Source organism: Calliopsis andreniformis, chromosome 5 (genome assembly GCF_051401765.1).
Source record: "Calliopsis andreniformis isolate RMS-2024a chromosome 5, iyCalAndr_principal, whole genome shotgun sequence".
NCBI classification, from domain to species: Eukaryota; Metazoa; Arthropoda; class Insecta; order Hymenoptera; family Andrenidae; genus Calliopsis; species Calliopsis andreniformis.
Window position 1 is genome coordinate 23624384 of NC_135066.1, and position 23873 is coordinate 23648256.

Below are 23873 nucleotides of genomic sequence, written 5' to 3' on the forward strand. Positions count from 1 at the left end.
TAATGGCGTTCCTATTCTAACCGTAAATGTTTAAAAAACAATACGCTATACTTATGTTAAAATATAATTAAAATCTATAGTACACGATATATGGCAAAGTACAAAAGTATTAACAATTGTTATAATTAATAGGATATTATGCAATAAACGATTATATAGTAGTGATAGAGAGAGAGCGAAATAAATATAACGAGATAGAGAAACGTTGCGATAGAATAAGCCGTGGGGCGTTACACATTAATAGGAAAGCAATGAAGAAACATAGCAAGCAGAATTACATACAGAATAGGAATTCTTCACGCAAGAATGACAACATATTATGTCTGGTTTTTTTTTATAGCTCTTTAGTAAAAGAGCTATATCTCATACTCATCATGTGAGGCTAAAACGTAGGTCAAATTATAGACCAATCGACATATTTTCTTAAGGCATAAGTTTTGTGTTTATATCTTTAGAAGGTAATTGAAAACTAGACCATATGTATAAAATATTACTTTTGTCTCCACTCTCCCCTACCTAAATATTTGACAAAGTTATTGACGAGCAGACTATTATTCACTTATTGCGAAGTATGTTCTTCAAAGTTGGTTCAGTGATTTAAGAGGAAATTGGCAATTACTTTATCCACTGTAACTACTCAAGTTTGATACGTTTCATATATCAAAACGTTATTTACATCGATACTTCAAAAGACAGGCCGAGTACATAAGTAACCACTCAGCGGAAAGTCAAGAGATTGAAAGAGACGAGAATAACTTTCGTGATGCTTAACTTTATGAAATATTATGAATAAATAGAATATTTTCATTTTATCGATTCCCATATAAACTGAGAATATTTGCCACATATATAGGATATTTTAGATTACGTACAGTATAGTGTAGTATAACATACTATAGTATAAATTACTTTTTCGAAATATAGTTGATGACTTATTATACTCAGATGTTTGTTGAATAGTTGTAAGTACTGCTTTCACAGAAGTTATTAACTCGCTTACTTTAAGTTGTAGCTGACAGGCTCTAAGTTCAGCTTAGAAAGTAGTCATTTGATGTTAAATTTATTGCGAAACTTTAATTTGAGAAAATTTCAAACTCTCCTGAGAAACGAGTTCCGAGAATTTCTAATATACATCGTACTAAAATAAATTCCAACAACGACATTACAAGTATCTTTACATATATTAAGTATTTGATATCTTTCAATATGAGTTCGATACCCAGACTTCCAAAAATATAAAGAGACGTCCTTGTTTTAAATATTTCAAATACTCCTTTCATTACAAATATAGTATAGCGTACAAGTTTTATGATTTGGTTGTTCCTTCAGTTTGACTTTTTACTACAAAACTTCATTTTTAAGAAACAACGAATGCTTGAACATCTGCTGTTGATGAAAGATAAATTTTGTGTAAATGGTTTCACTTATAAACATATACATATGTATGTGTATTTTCCATTTATCGCCTTATATTTCAGGTTGAAAAAGTAGAATTTATTTTAAAACAAGAGTTGAAAAATTTTTCAGAAGTTTTCAACTGATGCCAATTAGGCTAGCATATTAGACGGTGAAAGTTCCAATTTCTTTCCGATGGTAAATAATATCAAGAGTTTCAAAAAAAATAATTTAAGATATCACGAAAACTTTTAAAACAAAAGCTAATTAAAATTGTAATTTAATCTTAATTTGAGTGTATTTTCTAGTTAACAGAAAAAAGTAAATGCAATATACAGAGTGTGCTAATTAACTCAATCGGGGAATAGTTTGTTTCAAAATTTAGCATTACACTGCACTCTTTGTAGGCAATAAGTACGTACCAATAAATACGTACCAATTACTAATACCCAATGCATATTAATATTTAATAATTACCAGAAGAGAGTAGTAGGCAATATAAAATCCAATATTGTATTCACGCAATATATCCAAAATTAGAGAACGATTTTGCGTACGAAATCCTTCTTCATTTTTTCTGCGTAAAAATAAGAACTTAAAAGTAATACAGAGAAAATACTCTTGGCAAGCTTATTTTTGTGTTTAGAGGTCAATATTTACACACATGTAATGCTCCACGACTTGCTCTATCGCTACCTCTCTCTATCTCGTTATATTTACTTCCTTCTCTCTCTATATCACTACTATATAGTCGTTTATTACTGAATATCCTATTAATTATAACAATTGTTAATATTTTTGTGCTTTGTCAAGTATCGTGTATTATAGGTTTTAATTATATTTTCACATAAGTATTGCGTACTTTTTTTAAACATTAACGGTTAGTAAATCACCTTTGCGGCATTTCCCCGCAAGCTTGACCTTGAATGACCTTCAGTAGACAATTTTCAAATTCGTCTTAAAATAATCTACAATATTAGCAAAAAATAAAGGTATGGTTCCATTTGAAAAAATGGTCATGTCCTTCATCTCAGCTTTACGCATCCACCGCGAAAAATAAAAATCCCACCACACGATATTCCCTCCAGTGCTGAATACTTTTATCTAAAACATTTTTGCGTATAACCAATACTTTTGAAGAAATTCATCTGTAACTCTTTATAATTTCCACCCTGTATGCCCCGAGATTTTAGCGCTAACGGGTTCAGAACAGTACCGTCACGCTGACAGCCAAGTTCGTCAGAGTAGGTTGCTATTCAGTTAGATCGGGCTAAAGTTTCCTTTGGAGTCTATAGTTTAATCTCATAGAATCCGCGAGTCAGCATAAATTCTATCTGGCAATTTCTATGACTACCCTGTAAGTCTCCGCACCGTCAGTGCGTCAACACCAACCATTAAAATCATATACTTTATGCGCCAACGCTACACTGTACATTTGTTCGTAAATACTGATTTTAGAATATACTAAAGTATTCATTGCAATTTGACTAGATTGTTTTCAAACCTACAATTACCTTAAGCGATCCCATTGAAAGTTGACAGATTCTCCACGATATAGCGGTTCTCTGCGGCTCTCTAATTCCACATCAGATTCGTCCGTATGCCCTTACCTCCAAAGAAAGTGTATCCAACCTATTGTGTCCTCAATTTATTCGAGTTCATCTAGGAAAGTTAACCTATCCAACAGCTATCTGACTTTACATCAGATTCGTTTGTATCCTACAGCTACGTGTAACACGAGGTTCGCCTGTATGATATCCAACTTCCTTACAGTACCCTGATTTTGCATCAGGTTCATCCGATTGAATTTGCCAACCTCCTTAACAGCACTTCAACTTATTTTGAGTTCGTCCGTGAAACTAGTCCTAGTGATTTCCTGACTTTGCATTAGGTGCGTTCACGAAACTCACACTCCTGCGGCTCACTAATCACAAATCAATTTTGTCTGCGAGCACATCTATCCTCCCTGATTTTACATCAGGTTCGTCCTCGTCTGCAATAATCCCGACGGCTCTTTGGTCTCGATTACTATGATTACTATATTCTTTGGAAATATGTCTATCCTGACCGGCCTCGTAACACAGGCTATAGCCTGCAATTCACTAGAGATCCTTCAGTGTATTGAATCTTTCACATGCCTAAAATTGTTATCAAATTAATTTTCATAAATTGAATAGTACTTTTCGTCACTTACAATTAGTAACTTTCCTGAAACTCCCCTTAATATTATTCTCAATCAGTTTTAATATTAATTATAATTACACATTGCAATTGGTAGGAATGTTAAAATACCTAGAATTGCATTACAGTTGCTTTTGTATCCAAAGGAGGGGTGAAATTAAAGTTCCCTTCAGATTCTTCTACACAGAATTTGTCTATATCTCCATTATGTTTCTTTGTGAATAATTTGTTTTGCCTTGGCATCCCTTACCGACACAGTGTACACAGAGCACTATGTAATTCACTCTAATCCGAGTCTAATGTCTGCAAATTTTAAGTATCATAAAAGGTTTTCAGAGAATGAATGAAACTGTGAATGTTTGCCACATACTTTACATAAATAGTCGCTGCAGGGTTCAAGGTTACTTAGAAGTTAAACTGTTTCCTATTTTTGCTTCACAAGAAAGAACGCGTTCTGATACTGTTGAAAAAATATGATGGACCATAAAAGAATATTTCTTTTACATATTGAAATATCTGTCTTGAACAATTTTGATTTCACAAATGCGATCCACTTTCTCGATTAAATTTGGTTTTCGAAATCTGTAAATACATGAACGAAGCACTTTGCGTCTACGCTGATTCGCAAACAAGCTACGACAATTAAATAAGTGTAGTAGAATCAGATGATAACAGAACTTTAATTTCTTAGTAGAAATGGTTATTGAATAGATATTAATCAAATTAGTTAATGAAATTCACATTAATGTCAATTATTAATAATTTCTCAGCTCATTAATAATCTCCCTTCCTTTCCTTTTCTTCTTTGTCGCTTATAAAAGTTAGGATCAGTTTTGTCAGAAAAAAGTCACTCAATCCGTGACTCCCACTCCGAAAAGCAACGAATGTCCGATATACAGTGTTGCTTCTCCCACTCTGTCTCACAGAGCGGAACGGTGGAAGCCACCTCACAATCCTACTTTCTCCCACTCCCTCAAACGGAGATTCAGTGATTTTTCTGACAACGCTGGTTATAACCATTATGTGCAGTTGATGTGACATTAAACTTTAATTGCAGAAAAAAGTAATATCTCAAATTAAACTTAATTTATATTTATAGAACATCGAAATAGAATTTCTGTTATGAGCTTATTTCTTAAGCTGCGTATTTTAAATAAGAAATAAAACATTAGGTGAACTTGAAGATTAGTCGCACCACCGCCGATTTCGATGATCTTTGTATATTACAAATGACGAGATTTTGAACAACTTTTTCCTATATATATAATAGGCGGTCGATCTTAGTTTTAAAATTATAAACAAAAATCGAAATCGGTAAGGGTGTGAATAAGTTGACCCAGTGGAGAAGTCCAAAAGACAAATATCCCAAGCGACGAAACACCTTATGAGGACCCAGTAGAAAAAGATAACGCACACTGAACTATCCTCAAAACAGAAAGCAAGATAGTTAGATTTAGGTTATCTTTGTCCACTGGGTCTTTATAGACTGTTGAGTCTGGGGGGATTTTTTCTTTTTGGACTTGTCCATTGGGTCAACTTATTTCACTAACAACGAAATATCGCTAGGTATAAATCTCTGATTTTTATGAAACTTGGCAGGATTGTAGAGTAGCCAAAAATATTCGATTCGTATCTTTTTATCGGCTGTAATTCATGTTAAAGAGATGAAAACAATACCCAAAGTGAAGATGGAAAACATATTTCACTCAATATCTCGAAAACTATTGCGTACAGCAAAATAGCATAAATAGGGCGATTGCGTATTTTTAAACGATAAATCCACCTATGTAAACAGTTTTTTAAAAGATCAATTTGTTTAAAAAATATGTTGTAAAATAGTATATTTTCGTTGTTTTCACTGACTAAATGTTGATCGGTCATTTCACAAATTTTTATGTGAATACTATGAACTAAAACACAAAATAGGAATAAAATAGAATTTTGAATTTTTACAATATAAACAAAATAATAATATTCCCAGTTAGACTATACTTTGTGCGAAATTGGGCCCTGAAACAAGTTGTCTTAAGGAAAACATATATCCTTATAATGTTTTCGTCATTATATGTATTATGATACATGTTGTTTACTGTTTACTAAATGTATAAATAATAACATCGGTAATGAATTGCACTCGTTACAGACAGTACGAGAGGTTCGTAGGTTAACATGAATTAGAGCCGATAAAAAGAAATATATGTCGAATATTTTCGGCTACTCTATAATCCTGTCAAATTTCATAAAAACCAGAGATTTACACCTCACGATGTTCCCTTATAAGTAATAGTTTCGAAAACAATGCTCGAGTTCAATAATTAAAGCTAAATAGTTCACCCCTTACAATAGTAATTGCAGGCCCATGCTATATTTGTAGAAACAGCAGAAAATGGCCATCGTGTCGCATAGTGACGCGCGCTGCCACGGACGCATATGTGCATAACCGGAATTCAATGTAGTAGCAGCAACAGTTTTTTCCAAATATCTCTGAAACTAAGGTCGACTGCGTATTATATGTATAGGAAAAAGTTGTTCCGAATTATGAACCTAACAATATATCCAAAGATCACTGAACTCGGTAGTAGTGTAACTAATTTGTAGGTTCACCAAGAATTACAGGAGAAGAGTAAAGTCTATTGCAGAGGATTTGGGATGTATCGTAGAAATGGAATAAAGATAGAAGGAAGATAAAAACGTTCCCGGAGGTGTGGCGAATCTATGTAACTATGATCGATTCAGTGAGAACGCAATTTCTCGAAAACCATCGTGCGATCGATGCGGCAAACAGGGCAGAAATTGACTCGTATCACTGAATCTGCCATTTAATCGAACGGCAACCAGTTTTTCCATTCCAGCGGGTTTATCGAACATTTAAAAACGTTCACCATAAAATGTGTTGTAATTAAACATACATGCAACCAATCCATTTTGAAAACACGTTAAATATAGAAAAAGGTGATGTCTGTAAAAAACACCAAACCTTTATAAAATTATTCAACGCAAAATCTATGTCAAGATAAAATATATTTTTCTTATACAATACAAGGAGGTAGATTAAAACTAGTTAATCGGCCAAATTATAGTCCATAAATCTCCTGAGTTGAACACTTCGTACGTTATAAATTTGACTTAGTTTCCAAGATTCAAAAGTTCTTTTTACTTGAAATTAAACGCAAAACAAGAAATTTTTTCTAATCAAGATTGAACATTCATTATTTTACATAGAAATAATACAAATAGTTATTACAAATTTAAACACTTATCTCGTGACGCTTAAAAAAACTAATCGTGTATATTTGAGACGAAGTTAAGCAGATTTTCCAAAATATTCGAAAAATGTCACTAGTATGCATTTAAAGTGCCGCACTCTAGGGACACGAAGAAAATGAATGTCACCACCTTTAGATTTGACTTGAAGCGACGTCTAGTCACGATTCCATCGCTGTTGAAATGTTATTCAGTGCACTGAAACGTGACTGGAACGTATGAACACTGTTCTGCTTTAGCTGATTCCGAAGAACACTAAACTGTGATTGAACTGTGACTGTAGCAGGATTGGATCGTTGGTGAAAATGAAGGCGATAAGCGAGGTGAGTGCTTGTCCAGTAAGCCGGAATGAATCTTTCTTATCGATACTACGTCAAACTATCTATCGAATTAATTTATGCAGCCTTAGCTCAATTTTTTTGGACTACTCATTACGATCATATTCTACTTTCATTGCATGAATTTGTATAAAGTTGAAAAAGTTAAAAGTTTAGTTTAACTTTATTAGCTAATTTAGTATAAAATTAGTTGATTTAGTACATTTCTTTCTTGTTTGTAACATTCAACAGCACCAGACAATCAATTTGCGTATAAAACACAAACACAAAAAGCAATATTCTATGTTTAGATTTGAATTGGCGTGTTCAGAAATCCCAGAAAAGTTGAAAAAATTTAAGAGACACAATATCGTAACTCTTAAATGCGTAATTCTTTAACCTCGTGAGGGACGATTTTTTAAAGGTCACATAGAGTAATTGTAGTTTATATTGTAACGTATTCATTTAACATATTCACACAAAGCAAAGATAACAGACAATAGAGAATTTCCTAGGAAATATTAATTCCCAATAGGTTTCATTGTGTCTTTTATAATTATGCGGGAATTTGTAAAAAATTAAACATGCACATATGTGGCAGTCTCCTTCAAAAAAGTAAAAAGTGAGACAAAATGAAATTGCTGACTCAGGTGCCAGAGAATTGTAGAAAAGTAATTAGAAAGTATATGCAGATATATTGACAAATAACAATATTATGTATTTGATAGTTAAACGTAAGTGTTTAATTCTAAAGGATATAAGATTAGAAGCAGAGGTGGAATGTCTCTTTTTTCCAGTCAAAAGTTAAATATTAAAATGTCTTCATAAAGTGGCGGTGATAATTTCTCATCACATGAATCGAAGCGTTTATTGGCCATCGCATTCCACTTGTTCTTTGTTTGATGTCGCGAAACACGACGGTATATTCTCTCTCTTTGGCCCCGTTATCGTCATGTTTTTTGAAAGCGTAAAAATATTATGGTCACTGTCTCATACCAGGCTTTATTTTGTTCCTGTTGTAGATCAAACATGCACAAAAGTTCAGTTTTCATTGAATTCTTGTATATTTTATGGCCTGAATGATAAAAATATTTATATGAAATTCGTTAAATACAATTTTATCAAAGAATTATGACCAGCTGAATAATCATTGGAAATAACCACTACAATGAAGTCTAGTGTTTTCTAGAATGATATTACTAGAAACATCTAATACTTGCACAACACTTCACCTTTCCTTAGTTACTTATTAGCCTTAAATCAATAGATAATTTATATAGGACATATAAGACGAAAATTAAACGTAACGATTTTATGTTCGAGGTTTTGTTTATTAATTAGGAGAGTTTAAAAATCCGGAGGAGATCACTACGTATTAGGTTAGGTGGAAGCCTCAAGTACAGGGTGTAAAAATATTAATGGTCACGGCTGAAGGGAGTGAATCTACACCTCTAGATCAATAAACATTTGTAAATAAAATCTGTTTGTTAAATTGTTTACAACATTGAAAATAAATGTTAATTTTTTTTTATTACGTAAATGTATTCGGATCTTTTAAAAAAGAACATATTTGAAAGGAACCATCTGCCGTAAATGAATCGTCTAGTCAGGAAAAATTAAAGATTTGGCATCGGTTTCACTGTGTAGAGTCACACATAAGAACATGAGCCTACAACTACTCTGCTACGCGGCAACGTTACCCTGAACATGAGACCTAACATAGCGGTATGTGTACCCCAACATCGAAGGCCTAGCAAAGTACATTGACCTAATAAGTCTAATTCGAATAACTTTTCTTTCTTTTCAATATTTCCAATATATGGCAAAATCAATAATGGTGAACTACAATGTTGTATGTAATTATAATATATTTACTTACATGTTCGATGTTTAAACCTTCTATCTCTTGTTGTTTTATCCTATTTTTGGTACACGTTCCATTCAGCACAAATGTTACAAATCCACTAATAATGAAAACCCTCTAAATAATACTGATAGTTAAACATTAATGATCAAGCACTGAAATGCTAATAATAAATATCACTGTTCCACTCTAATAGACAAAAAATAAAAACTTCAAATAAGGCATAAAGGAAACGAACGGTTGCTTAGACGTGCTTTCAATGTCAGTGTTAAAACAATTCTGGCCTGACCCCAGTTCTATAAGGTCCATTGCAACATTTGAACATTTGTAAACGCAGATATCCAGTTAAAGTCAGGGTTATTTTCTCTAATGTGCTCTCCTTTTCTTAAGAATGTTTCCCAAAGGATATATAAAATTGATAACTGGTAACTGTAAACTCTATGTTTGGAATTTTCGGTATTTTGTGCGAAGATCTCCAGAACATCAAAACCAGTTTAACGACACCGAAAGCACATCTGAGTGACCGTTGGTTTCCTTGCCATCTTATTTAAAGTTTTTAGGTTTTTGTCTATTAACTTAATTTAAATCTATTTTATTAGTATTATATGTGTATGTGTAGTATATATGCAGCACAATATGACAGTTATTATTACACAGATTACTGTTAAGACTAATGCAATGCTATCTGTTATTAGTGTTTCAGTGCTTGATCGTTAATGTTTGACTATTAGTATTATTTAGAGGGTTTTCGTTATCAGTGGATATATAAGTTTTGTGCTGAATGGAACGTGTTCCAAAAATAGAATAAAAGAACAAGAGATAGAAGGTTTAAACATCGAATAGATAAGTAAATAGTTATATAGTAAATAGTTAATTATAGTTACATACAACATTGTAGTTCACCATTGTTAGTTTTGCCGTATCGTATTGGAAGCATTGAAAAGAATGAAAAATTACTCGAATTAGACTTATTAGGTCAATGCACCTTGCTAGACCTTCCGTGCTAAGGTACACACACGTCCATGCTAGGCCTCACCCTTCAGAGGTGATCTATGTATCTATTTTTGGCAGATGTTACCGCGTAGCAGAGTACAGTACAGCCCCGCAAAAAAGCTGCATATTGGGACTGTCCGTGCCCGTTTCACAGGACTGATATACTATTTTGTTTGCCTTACATCCCCGATATGGCACTGTAAGAGGGACAGGGACAGGTCATAAATTTCATTAAACACTACCAGGGTACACGTACGATAGGAAAAGACAGAATTAGGATACTCTAGCAAGTTGAGTCGCATGCGACCTAAACTTGTCTCTCAATTGTTAGGTAGCCAAATGTATTTCCCAAGACATTTGGCGATATAACCTGCTAGTTAGAGTATCGCTTATATCCTCGGATCTTTCTCAGGCATGAAGCCTCGATCCCTCGCACCAAATAGGACTTTACTGCATGTTTCTTTTGTTTAAAACCACAAGATCGCATACTTTGAAGTTATTTCCCGTGTTGTGACTTTGTGCTCTCGCGATCTGATTTTCGAGTTAAACGTTAGAAATTGTTTCGTCTTGATAAGATCTTTCCACTGATATACAGATCTTACTCTACACTTTTTGGAATAGTTCACATCTTAAAAGGATACATTGCCCTTTTTGTTAGGAGATCGAAATAAAAGATTTCGACGTATGTATCTCTATTTTTTAAATTCGCTATCTATTTTCTTTAAACATCTCAGATTTTTAAAGCTTTATAGAAGTAAACCGTACAGATATAACAAAGTTAGTTAGTTTGTTAGTTTAGCATATTGGTATGTTATTTGAAGGCATTGCTATTGCAAAATTAACAGATTCACGCCGGCGTGTACCACCGGTGGTTCACACTTGAATATCCTATCGGGCGGCGCGTATCATTGGTGGCTCACATCGTCTGATAAAACAAAGCGCTCTTAAAGCAGCTGCCCATTGGTGAGAAACTCGAATTGCGGCGCCGGCATGAACGTGTTAAGCCAAAGTGAGCACTATGTTATAGTACATTTTACGGTTCAATTTTGGATCTCCTATTATCCCTTAAAATACCGAAGTCTATATTATTTGTTACACCTTATACATATAAGTTATATATAGGTAACTATACATAAACTATATATAATAAATTATATATAAACTATATATAAACGTCGTACATATGCATATTCATACTATCCTTAATGTTAAAATAATTATTATTTGTGACTACAATTAATGTTTTAGAATGAATAAAAGGTGCATGGCAGTGATTTAAATCGGAGCGTAATTTATAAATGTATTTCTTCATGCGGGCTGTGTAGATGCATACGTACTTAAAGGTCAACGTGAGAAAAAGTATTTTAATTCTGTCTTTATCCTGGGGTACGATACTTCGGCGGCACCCAGCAGAATTTATGGCTTGTCGTTGTAAGGATCCTCTCAGTCGCTCGACGAGGAGACCCCCGCTGAGTGGTGGAAATTGTCGTGAGCCTACTCGGGGGCCTGAAACTCGATTGGTTTACGAAACAGTACTGTAGTGGTTAACAATTCTTCCTGACTAAACAGTTCATTTAGGGCATATGGTTCCTTTCGAACATTTTCTCTGCTAAAAGATCTGAATATGATTACGTAATAAAAAAAAATACCATTAATTTTAAAAATTCTGCTCACGAGTTTTTTATAAATGTCCACAGTGGCGTGCGCTGCACATCGTTCTACATCAGCACGTTGCTATACGTAAAAATGAAACAGACGTTTCCCTAATTCCTTGTTGCGTATACCCGTGCTCCCAACACATACACATTCATGCATATTTGTTTCTCTAGTCCTTTAAAACAATAAAGAGAAAATAATCATAAATGTATCGCTACACGGAACAGCTGAAATGCGTTAACATTTGGCAAATGAATGTGTGGACACAAATACCTCCTGCCTTCTGTTAACATCATCGGTCGTTTCACGATCTAATTTGTAAATACTGGAAATGCGGTCGATGAGGGGAGAGAGGGATGTGGGTGTGTGTTTGGGGGGAAGTCACTTCATTTGCTCTCTTGTAAGAGACATATTTCTCAATTACGTGATCGGCGTTGTGCTTTTTTCCGTGATGTTTAAGTGCCAGAGTTTTATACGTGCTGTGAGTAGTTTCATACAAGAATTATTTTCGATCGAGTATTACTATTTTTAATATTATCCTTCTCTATACAGAATGTTTCTAAACAACGCGACATAGCTTTAAGGATCAATTCTAGACATCAAAATAAAAGGAAAATCAAGAATAACGATTTCGCATTTGAAGCTTCATTTATTAGTTATAAGCGTCTAAAACTTTGGTGGAAATCACCAGAAATCAGCATGTGCAGAGGCCTCGAAACAGTGATTATCCGCACAGAAGTATAACTCTGACCTAAGCAAGGGGACAGATCAGCTGTTCAACAGTGAGAGATCTATACTGCCTAGCGGATAATCACTATTTGGCTGCGGGCTGATTTCTAGCCATTTCCACCAGATTTTTGGATGTTTATAACTAACAAACGTAGTTTCAAACACGAAATTATTATTGTTAACTTTCGTCTTATTTTGCTGTCTAGAATTACCCCTTAAAGTTATGCCGTGTTGTTCAGAAACATCCTGTTCAATTATTTTAAGTAATTTCTTATTTCTTATAATTTTGCTAGCATCGTATGTAGTACGTCAGTACATGTAAGAGAAATTCCGATCATCGCATAAGTGAAGTTATGTCCATCATAAGGGTCAACGAAGATTTTGCTAGATCTAACGTGCCAGATCGACCTTAAGTGTACAGTCGGGGGAACGGGAGTGCGTAACAAGGAATTAGCGAAATGTCTGTTTTTCTCCTACACAACAATGTGCTGGTTAAAACGATACATACATAGCACACGCCAGTGAATAACTGGACTCTACGTGCCTTCGTGCGTTAAGCGCGATCGGGCCATGGTACCTTTCAGAGCCTCGATGCATAGAACAGCAACAAAATTGTTACAAACAATTTAGCGACAACTTTTTTGTTCAAATGTTTACCGTTCCAGAGGTGTACTTTGGTAATTCTGCATAAAAGGGTACATTTCACTAATTTTTATGAAATTAAAATATGTTGTACAAATCAACATTTTGAATAACTTTTTCCTATACACATAATCGCCGCTCGGCCTTAGTTTTCAAGATATATGCAAAAAATTGTTGCTACTACCGCATTGAATTTTACTTATACGTACGTGTCCTTGATAGCGCATGAGTTAGTACGGGACAGCCGTTTTTCTCCTGTTTCTACAAATATAGCACGGGTATGGCAATCAATATTATAAGGGGTAAACTAACTGTAACTCGAGCATTATCTTTGAAACGTCTACTTATTGTCAGTGATATAAGTTAACCCAACAAACAAGTCAAAAAAAAGCCGCCAGGCGAACCAACAGTCTAGGACTCAGTGGGTCTAAGTTGACCCAGTGAACAAAGGTAATCTAACCTAAGTCTTTAACATTCTATGTTTGTTCACTGGACCCTTATAGGGTGTTGCGTCGCCTGGGGAACTTTTTTTAGACTTGTCTGCTGGGTTAATTTACACCACTGACAATAAGTGAAAGTTTCGGAGACAATGCTTGAGCTCAATAGTTTACTTATACGCTGGCACGGATGCGTATGCATAAGCAAAATTTAATGTGATAGTAGCAACAGTTTCATGCAAATATATCGAAAACTAAGGCGGAGCGACGATTATATATGTAGAAAAAAATTATTCAAAATATCGCCCTGTATAATATATCCAAAGATTAGAAAAATCGGTGAGGTATACCCTATTATGCACAGTCACCTCAAATTTCACCTCTAGAAGCCGTGACTATTACTTTTTTTACGCCCTGTACATAGTAGTTGTCCGCACAGCGGTGTAGCTCTGACGCAAGAGAGGAAAGGGGTCATTTACCGTCCTACAGCTGATCGGAAATTTTATGATATTCGGCATTGCCATAGGTTTCAAACTGCAACCCAAATTGATGAATATCGTTGAATAACACTAAACCTGCCTAGTCTTTGCAATTTAAAAGGCAAGTGAAAACACGCCATATAAGATTTTAGAGTAGAAAGAATTAATGTGTCCATCCTCTGATTAATTTTCTAATTCAAATGCACACACGAAGGAAATGTACTCACTAGAACTCTTGTCCCAGAATTGCGAGAAAAACCACATATACAATAGGAATAACGCGAGAAAAGAATTGGATCTCTATTAAAACTTAGCACGTATTACAAAAATTGGTATAAACCGTTCGGTGCGGCGGTCCGTCAAAAAATTAACTGTGATTTCTTGAAGAACTCGTCAAGGATCCCCCGCAGCACCTGGTGCTATTAGATACCTGGCTGTTTCCTCAAAGGATCTTACCTTCTGTTGAGGTCATTGCTAGCTATGAATATTGCACTCTAACTACGTCGCGTAAAATCCTGAAGCTAACCTAACCCAAAGCTAATCAAGTACCTCCCATCTCTTTTGTCCTTAACGTACTTTCCTTGGCGAGAGAGGTGACCGTTATCTTCGTCCTAAAAGGGATGAGTCAAACCGTGAAAGCAGCGGAAATTTTCTCCAGTTACCACACCTGCGTGCCGCAGGTCAGTTCTAGGACCAACACATTGATCATCTATTCTTCGGAAATCCCGTGGTTTGTAACATGTCATTGGTATTAAGGATGAGAGAAGCGAAGAGCCCAGATTGTCTCTAATAGTTTTCAATTTCTTTTGCTGGGATATACATTGCTTCTAATAAACATGCAAATCACAACTAAAGTCCCGTAACTCAAAAATAGCACATGCTCTTCGATTGAACCATAAACGGTGCTAACGATTTGCCTAATCACCTTCACTGTAGATGCTCCAAAAACTAAGTCGATCCACGAAAAAGGTTCTTTAATGTTTGATATTTAAATTGCTTAATTCAATAATTCTTCTAAAGAAAATAAAATTCATTACATAAGTTAAATCTCGCTTGTCATTTAAACAAATCTTTTTTCACTAATCGCTAGCAGCCTATATTTTCCTGAGCGAGTATGTACTAACAAAAATTGATAGAGACAAATGTATGAAGAATTTTCTGGACTGTTGGAGGAAGATATTTTCTTAATCCTTGAACAAACAGAATCTGATATCAATAGACACGTGGATACATTTTAATAAATTAAATACGTATCATATCGTATTTCATGACGATGCAATACTCGTATATTTAAATTACTGTCTGCGAACTTTTACTTTTTATTTGCATAAAACAATATTCGCGAATAATTTGTTTGAATACCAAAATGAATTTAATGTTCATTTTCAAACGAGTCTACTTCGAAATTCTTTTTTGGACCTTCATAAGCAATAATCATAGATATCGGAAACTCCTGGGCGTAGTTTATACTTAGTTTAACAGAAGATTAATTAATATCATATAGAGTATGGTCCTTACAATTAAGGACCACTTTCACTAAATCTTGATGTCTGTCTTCGAAATCAGACAAGTGTCAAATTATATGATTTAAATCTTGAAGTTTGGCTTCGCAATGACCATTCACGATAAAATTAACTTTGGCTAATGAAGCGTTTAAATTGTAGCGGTTAGAGCTGCATCTGTTATGGGACGTAATTAATTTCCTGAATAATTTATAACCAACGTAAAAATGTTTTTACGTCTATCTTTCTAATGGACAGGAATATTCAATGTCTTTTACTAATTCTTGCTATAACATAAATGTGAATCAATAAAAATAAAATAACTGTTTGTGGAACGTAACTACAGTAAAAATTGTTAAGCGTTTATTTAAACTAATTTTTCCTGCTATACCTAATCGTGGCCAGTAATAAGCAGCATCCATCGATTGAGAATCATTTAGTTTACTACTATTGTGTAAGTTGATTCAGTGAAACCAGTCAGCGCTTCGTTAATTCAGTCAGATAAATTACTTACAAAGAGAACTACTAATACTAACAAGAAGATGGCATAGCAAAATACTAAATAATAATCTATTATATTTGTAGTTAAAGATGACAAGTTTTTCACATAACGCCATACGCAACTTTTTAATTTTTATAAGATTTTTAATTAGAAGAGAGTGCCTAAAATTCTGATTAGATAATGGCATTATAGTATCTCTATTACTATGAAATAAAATTTTGTTCTATGATATACTCTTATTCAAATAACATTTGAGAAAATATTTTCTTAACTAGAAAATTAATTTTATGCCAAAACGTAGTGATTTCAGCTTCGCTAATTAGAATATTGATAGAAGTACTTATTTTATAATCTAAAGCACGTTTTATCGCGGCAAATTAAATTTGCTTGAGTTTCAACTGCAAATATTTATTTTTTGAATAATACATGTAATAACCGTGTCCCATAATTATCCTTATTAAATTATTAAAAATCAGCATTAGTGTTTCATCTACTACTTTCATTAACTATTGTTCTTTTCGGAAGCGCGTTATCTATAATAATTACTTTAATTTTATCAAGAAGAGATTTGTATTTTTCCACACAATGTTAACCTTCAAACTCGAACGTGTGAAATGTGTTGACACGACGTCATAAAATATGCTCTAATTACTCCGCTTTGACGGTAACCTGTTCATTTTGCTTCTGATTATATGCATTTACTGTTTTGAATATTAATTCCAATATTAATAAAACAGTGGTCTGATCTCCGTCTATGCTCAAGTACATTCATTACCATAGGTTTGTTTGACTACAGTGCGATTTTCCAGAATTAAGCCCTGGGCGTAACAAGCGGCAGGCACATGGCCCAGCATGGACCCAATGCTAGATGCGTACATTTCGAACAACGTTGTCAGATTGTGTAGCCAATCGGATCTCTCTTTCTGTCCTTAGAAACAAGTGCGTCTTTTTCAATGACTCGATAAAGCAAATTCCTTCATCTACAAGACGCATAGTATATAATAACTAATTATTTAATAATTTTAAGAATTTTTTAATCTTGACTGTTAGAATAAACTTTAGTCGACAAATCAGACAGTATGTCTGTCGGTATGTATGAATGAAAATGTCTTTTTCCGATAATTCTTTCTCAGATACTCTCAATGTTCGCAATCGCCCAATTGAATAATTTTTGTGGTGTTGTGATCTAATATTATAGTGGTCTTTGTAAACTGACTCAAGCTGCAAGGCGGTTTGGCTCGCCATCGTATGCATTTTTGCCATGTGAAGTTGCAAAACAGTGCCTCTCTGCATGGATTCCAAAATCTTTAAAATGGAAACTGAGATTAAGTAAATTATATTTATCTTTGTGTTGCGAAGAGACCCCGTTAGGAAAGTATTTAATTTTTGTAATGCTAGTACCGTATTTTTCTATCAAAAATTGTATTAAATATATTTAAAATAAATGAACAGCTATATTACCATGTTCGTGAGAATCTGATATAATGACAAAGTTGTCATGTCTTAGTTGTCATGTTGCCACATGCACAAGGCTACACACGATGTACAAAAAACGACCGACAACCTCCCTGTGGTGCACATTGACTAACAGTAATATTGACGGTAAATTATTTAAAAATTAAATATTATGTTTGATAATTTATATTTCATAAATTTTATATATTTATCTGTGCATCGATGAATAAAGAGAAAAGAATATAAAAATGAGTTTAAAAACAGAAGTAAAAAAATTCCTCTAAATACAGATTTGAATCAAAAGACCTGCGGATCACAAAACTAACGCCTTAGGCTTTTGTCCATAACGCTACCTGTTAGACTTTTCGTTCCCTTAGTACTTCAAGCAATGAGGAAATCTTTAAAGCTATTTTTTATAAAAACAATTGGTGAGAAACCCCTAATATTTTACATATCTTTAATACTCACCTGTGCCTATAACCTGGCTGCGGCTAAGCCCAAAAAATAGAAATCTAGTTTGTAATTTTCCCTTATAAGTAATAACTACATATATTGGAGATTTCATTACTGGCGTTATTACAGTTGACTTTCTTCATTCATTTATATTCTTCCTGCATAACACACTATGCAATCGTATTTCTATTTTAATCTGAGCAAATTATTCTACAAATTATCATTCCTATGACTGCCTAAGCGATATAAACATGTCCGACCCACTCAACGCAAGGTACAAATCGAACACACCATTTTTATGTTGAAATTAACTTATTATATTTCAATCACTAACATATAGAATTTATTTGTAGTACTATATATGTATCTATCACAAGTATTACTACTTTTAAACTGTGTAACTAATCATTACTTCTATTTCTGATTTCAGGGACTACTACTACGACAGGTGAGTGAACATTCTGTGGCGTTCTAAATCGTACAAAAAATCCAGGTAACAAATAAATTTATTAACATGAGCTCCACTATACTTTATAATCTTTTGTAAAAGATATTGATACTGCAATTAAACCAACAAACTCTTTTAAAGCAAAATTTCATTCTCGTAAAATTCAAATATATTCATGAATATCATGATTTTTATTTTTTATTTATAAACTGATGGAAATTCAGTTAACAAAACATTTGAACAAAATTTTGTTCTCCACTGAAAACAGTATTCTATCAGCCAATAGTTCATTTGATCACAGTTGTCAATTTAAATCCAATCTAAATTATACATTTAATTCCATTTGAAATTACAATCGAGAGATACCGTTAACGTACCGTGAATGTGTACGACGATTTAGTTAAATATTGCGATTGTTGGACATTTCGCTACGTTTTAAATCCATTATATGCATACGCAAAATTCTGAAAAATTTTTAGCGTCGTAATCGGTAAAAAAGAATGATTTATTAACCTGTATTTTTAAACTAGAATAATGCATAACTATGTACTTAATCCATAATATTTATTTGAAATTTGTACTATGAAACACAATTCATAAAGTGCAAAATAATACAAAATACGATCTTTTCAGTACTAATAAAAATTTATTTAAAAATTTCATTAAAGATTTAATTGGGTAATAAATATAGATTACACAAAATCTAGATAAATGTTTAAAACATTTATTTGTTATACAAGTAGCTACTTTCGTATTCAAAGTAATATAAGCAAACAATAATTATATTTGGAGAGCGGATGAATTTTTACCTACTTCCGATTCTTTAGTTATATTTAGCCTATTCACATACAAAATCGATATATAAAATTCTGTTAAGTTTGTAATCGACCTTTAATTCGACAGACGAAATTGTCGGTCATGTGTGCCTAAACTTATGAAAATCTGAATTTGATAAACATTGGCACTTTAGTAGTAACGAATCTGACCAGGCTATTTTGCATGCAGAGTATTTAAAAAAATTTTGTAGCTTTGAAAAAGTTTACCAACGCATATCCGTGGGATTTTAAAAGCAAATTCGTAATTTGTCATCGATGCTAGAGTTATAACTACCAGACCGTAAATCGTAGTTATTATCTCGAAACCATTTCCTGAATACTTTACTTCTGCGTCGCATACATGCTACGCAACAGGAATATCAGCAACAATATTGAAGTTTATTAATTTATTTTTGCGTATTGTACCGCTTCGATACAGGGCACATTTGTTACCTTCTGGCGCCCATTAAAATTTAACGGTGGTTCTTTAGTCGAATCTTTTATTAAAATTTCACTGTTCGTTCTTCTGGAATAGAATTAAAATTCGTGGCTCGTTGCGTTGCGTTTTTCCATGCGAAAGCTTTCATAATTCACTCAGTGAATCACCGTTCTCATAATTAACAAATTATATGTTTTAATTGGCTTGTTAATACGTTCAATTGAAATTAATAAAAAAAGAGAGAGAGAGAGACAAGAAAAGATATTCAAAATGATTAAAATGGAATTGGAAGGTACTGATGGATTTCGAGCTTTCAATTAATTTATTTCATTTCTAGTGACTCGATAGATACAGGTATGATCCATTTCGTTTGATGTAACTCGCATTCTGGTAAAACAGCCAATGCTAGGAAATGTAAGTTCGTGAAGAACCCGCATACGCGTAAACGAAAGAGGATTTAAACTCCTTCGAGATCGTGTATCGTCGTCAAAGAAACCTTTCAGACTACTCATTTGAAAGCTTTACTGAAACCCTTAGCAGCACTAAAAGCCTCGTTTTTTAATACCAAAATACTAATACTTCATCAGAATACGTGTTTCTGCACCATTACAAAATGTCTACGTGTCCTGTTTAAAAGATGCATAATTGCTGTTGAGATTATTCAGCGTTACTCTTCTATAGACTAGTACCTAGATATGGGATGTTCGGTTACAGGTGACAGAAATTTTAAAAAGCGCTTCTAAAGGTCAAAATAAGACGAGAATCAAGAATGATGATTTGGTGTTTAGGACTTCGTTAATTATTTATAAGCAATTAAAACTCCACCTGTAATCAGGCAAACTATCTTACAATACTTATCTCGGTTAGAAGATTCTGCGCTTTCTAGAAACTCGAAGGGTATGGTTCAATAACAATAAACCTGTCTTCTCCCAACAATTCATAAGGCAACTCAAAACATTCCCTATGAGATTTTGGAACAGAAAGGATTAATGTATTCATCTTTCCATTTATTTTCTGTACAATCCACGCGCGCTAGAAATGTAGAAGGGAACTACAGGAAGATTACACGAATATTTCGGCAGTATCATATTGTTTACAACGACAGCACGTTAATTCTGTATTAATGACACTCATATTCTTAATAACTGTGCATAAAAACATAATTTCACCAATTACTACCACTCACAAGCTTAGTTATTCTCAGGTTTAGTTATTTTCATATTCCATGTTCGACGTGGCCTGCCTCCCACATCATTCACATCCACGCGACACATCATTATTGCAACGTTCTTCTTTTCTCGAAAATCCGAATCGAGTCGTCCGACGCATTGCCTTGTGCTTTGAAAGAATCGGAACAGTTAGACGCACATTTTGATAAGACTATGTTAAATTTTAAACAAGTATGATGTTAGAATGTGTGTCCAGTTGCTACACGCGTCCGATATATAGGGACTCTTAAACAAACTGCTAGAGCCATTAAGGGGGGATTCCTGGGGTGATTCTAACCAACTTTTCCCTTTGCAACAATGTCCTTTGAAGCTTTGTTAACAAGTTATTAACGAAAAACATCGACCAATCAAAGAGCGCGAATAGCGAGCACTCGACCGACAAGTGACGGTGCAGAAACTACGCGAAAGTTTTCTCTCGCCGTGTTTAAGCCTTGTACAAGAAACTTAAGATCTCTACGTTCTTATCCAATTTCTCTTAAACTATTGGATGAAAAATTATGAAAGAAATCAAGGAGACGTTAGCTATCGCGGCATAAATTATGAAACTTTACAAATTTTTCAATTAGTTACCCCAGTTGTAAAAAATAAAACACCACAGAAAAAAATTGAAAAATGCCGATTTTGTATTGTAGCAATACCGGAATAATAACCATATTAATTCCGCAGATAAATATCACTGATACTATTGTTCCCAATTTTTTTCACATTTTTCAGGTTGACAATACACCACAGTAAAAAAATAAAAAGCTATGTTTCAGTAGTTTCCACGGATTCTACACTATTATTACATGTATTAAAACATTGGAAATCGTAACATGTTTATTTACTAAGAAATGTGAAACTAACCTGTAAATGATATATGTTGCAAAATATAATCCGCAGAAAACTACGTAACCAGCAAGATTTATTTTTTTAATTGTGACGCATTAAACCAAAAAATGACCAAGAACTTCTAGATAAGAAAATAAGTAGACATGCAATTGTTATCGTTGAAACTCACCCATTCGGAGAAGAATTCACCTAATGCTTGAACATTTGCTCCTATTGGGTCACGCTACTGATCCCGGTCGTTTAGGGATAAAGCAAGCAGTGGTAGCGTAGGACTTATTTATCACAGGTATTCGGTGCCACAGAAATACACCTTACGTTTATAACACTCCGCAGTCACCAATAATAATCATTTTATTCAAGGAATACTCGACCTCCTAACCACTGGAAACCACGGAACGCACCAAATTAAAAGCCCCACGGTCGTGGATTATGTGAATGAGATCGTTCACACGTTTAAAAACAATATAGCCCCGAAATGTGGCGGTCAGTTCGGGTACTTTTCGCGGCACATCCGTTCAGCAGCTTCTGCGTTGCCACGACATTCTGCAGCAAAAGAAAAAAAAGGTTGTACCCTTCAGCGGTGGAAATCATGATTGATATTGACTGTTTCCTCCTGCCTTCGCAGCGTTCTAGGTGCAACTTCTTAGGGCTGTCACTTCTTCAATATACTCAAATTCGATTTGTCAGTTGGCATGACTGAGGGAGGGTCTTTCTTGGTCAGACTTTTTTCGTGGAAGTGCTGGCCTCTTCTTCAGGTCGAAAAAATCTAAGACAAATTCATGGGGTAAAACAAAGGCTTCTCGGATTAGTGTAGGAGACGGTAACGAGTGCCTCTCAGATGTGGTCGTTCATGGTCACTGGTATTGCCCTGCAAGTTTGAAGGAGCCATCGGTACCCGAGACCGGAGGCCGCGAGGATCGCATCGCAATCACCCATACAAACTTTTCGATGCATGGGATCAGATCATAAACGGCCACATCTGCGAGACACTGGTTACCGTCTCCTACTCTAAATTTCGCAGCTTTCGCGTGGAATGACCCATAGGTGAATTCTTCTCCGAATGGGTGAGTTTCAACGATAGCAATTGAATGTCTACTTATTTTCTTATCTAGAACTTCTTGGCCATTTCTTTGGTTTAGTGCGTCATAGTTAAACAAATAAAGCTCGCTGGTTATGTAGTTTTCTATGGATTATATTTTGCAACATATGTCATTTACGGGTTAGTTTCACATTTCTTAGTAAATAAACATGTTGTTATGATTTCCAATGTTTTAATATATGTAATAATAGTGTAGAATCCGTGGAAACTACTGAAACATTGCTTTTTATTTTTTTACTGTGATGTATTGTCAACCTGAAAAATGTGAAAAAAATTGGGAACAATAGTATTAGTGACATTTATCTGCGGAATTAATATGATTATTATTCCAGTATTGATACAATACAAAATCGGCATTTTTCAATCTTTTTCTGTGGTGTTTTATTTTTTACAACTTGGGTAACTGATTTAAAAATGTGTCAAAATTCCATAAGTTGTGTTGCGATAGCTAACGTCTCCCTGATTTTTTTCATAATTTTTCATTCAATAGTTTAAGAGAAATTGGGCAAGAACGTAGAGATCTTGAGTTTCTTGTACAAGGCTCCAGCACGACGAGAGCAAATACTACGCGTAATTTCGTCACCGTCACTGCTCGGCCGAGCGCTCGCTATTCGCGCTATCTGATTGGTCCATGTTTTTCGTTAATAACTCGTTAACAAAGCTTCAGAGGACATTGTTGCAAAGGAAAAAGTTGGTCAGAATCATCCCGGGAATCCTTCCTTAACGGCTCCCGCACTTTGTTTGGGACTATGTATATCAATATTTCCTTATAACAGCTGTGGTTCTAAAATTGTTCGAATACATCTAGTTGTCTTGAATAATAGTTAATAATATAGTAGAGAAAATAATATAGATCATTATATTAAATACTAATCCAAAAAGCGACAAGTGAAAGCAAACTCATGAATCTCCGATATCGTGTTATATCTCATGAACAATAGCAACAAAATACAAATTATGAAATAGTAGCCTGCCGTAACTACGCCTCCTATAGTATACTATAAAAATAGTGTTGCCGATATATCCAAATATTGTGATTGTTTATCTGCCTATTAAGAACTAAAATGATATGTTTTACTATAATTGGAGTGAAAAAACAAATATGTAACATATCATCTGATCATAATAATGTAATCAGTCACT

The 23873-nt window shown here is 34.1% G+C and overlaps 1 protein-coding gene across 8 annotated transcripts in view; it reads left to right on the forward strand.

The window, feature by feature from the left end:
* The window catches only part of LOC143179230 (uncharacterized), a 590730-nt gene that overhangs the window by 435799 nt on the left and 131058 nt on the right, over positions 1-23873 (forward strand). For all 8 annotated transcript variants that reach the window (XM_076378351.1, XM_076378350.1, XM_076378352.1 and 5 more), the window contains one exon: positions 18300-18317. In XM_076378351.1, the coding sequence (XP_076234466.1) occupies positions 18300-18317 (18 nt within the window). The remainder of the gene's footprint in view (positions 1-18299; positions 18318-23873) is intronic.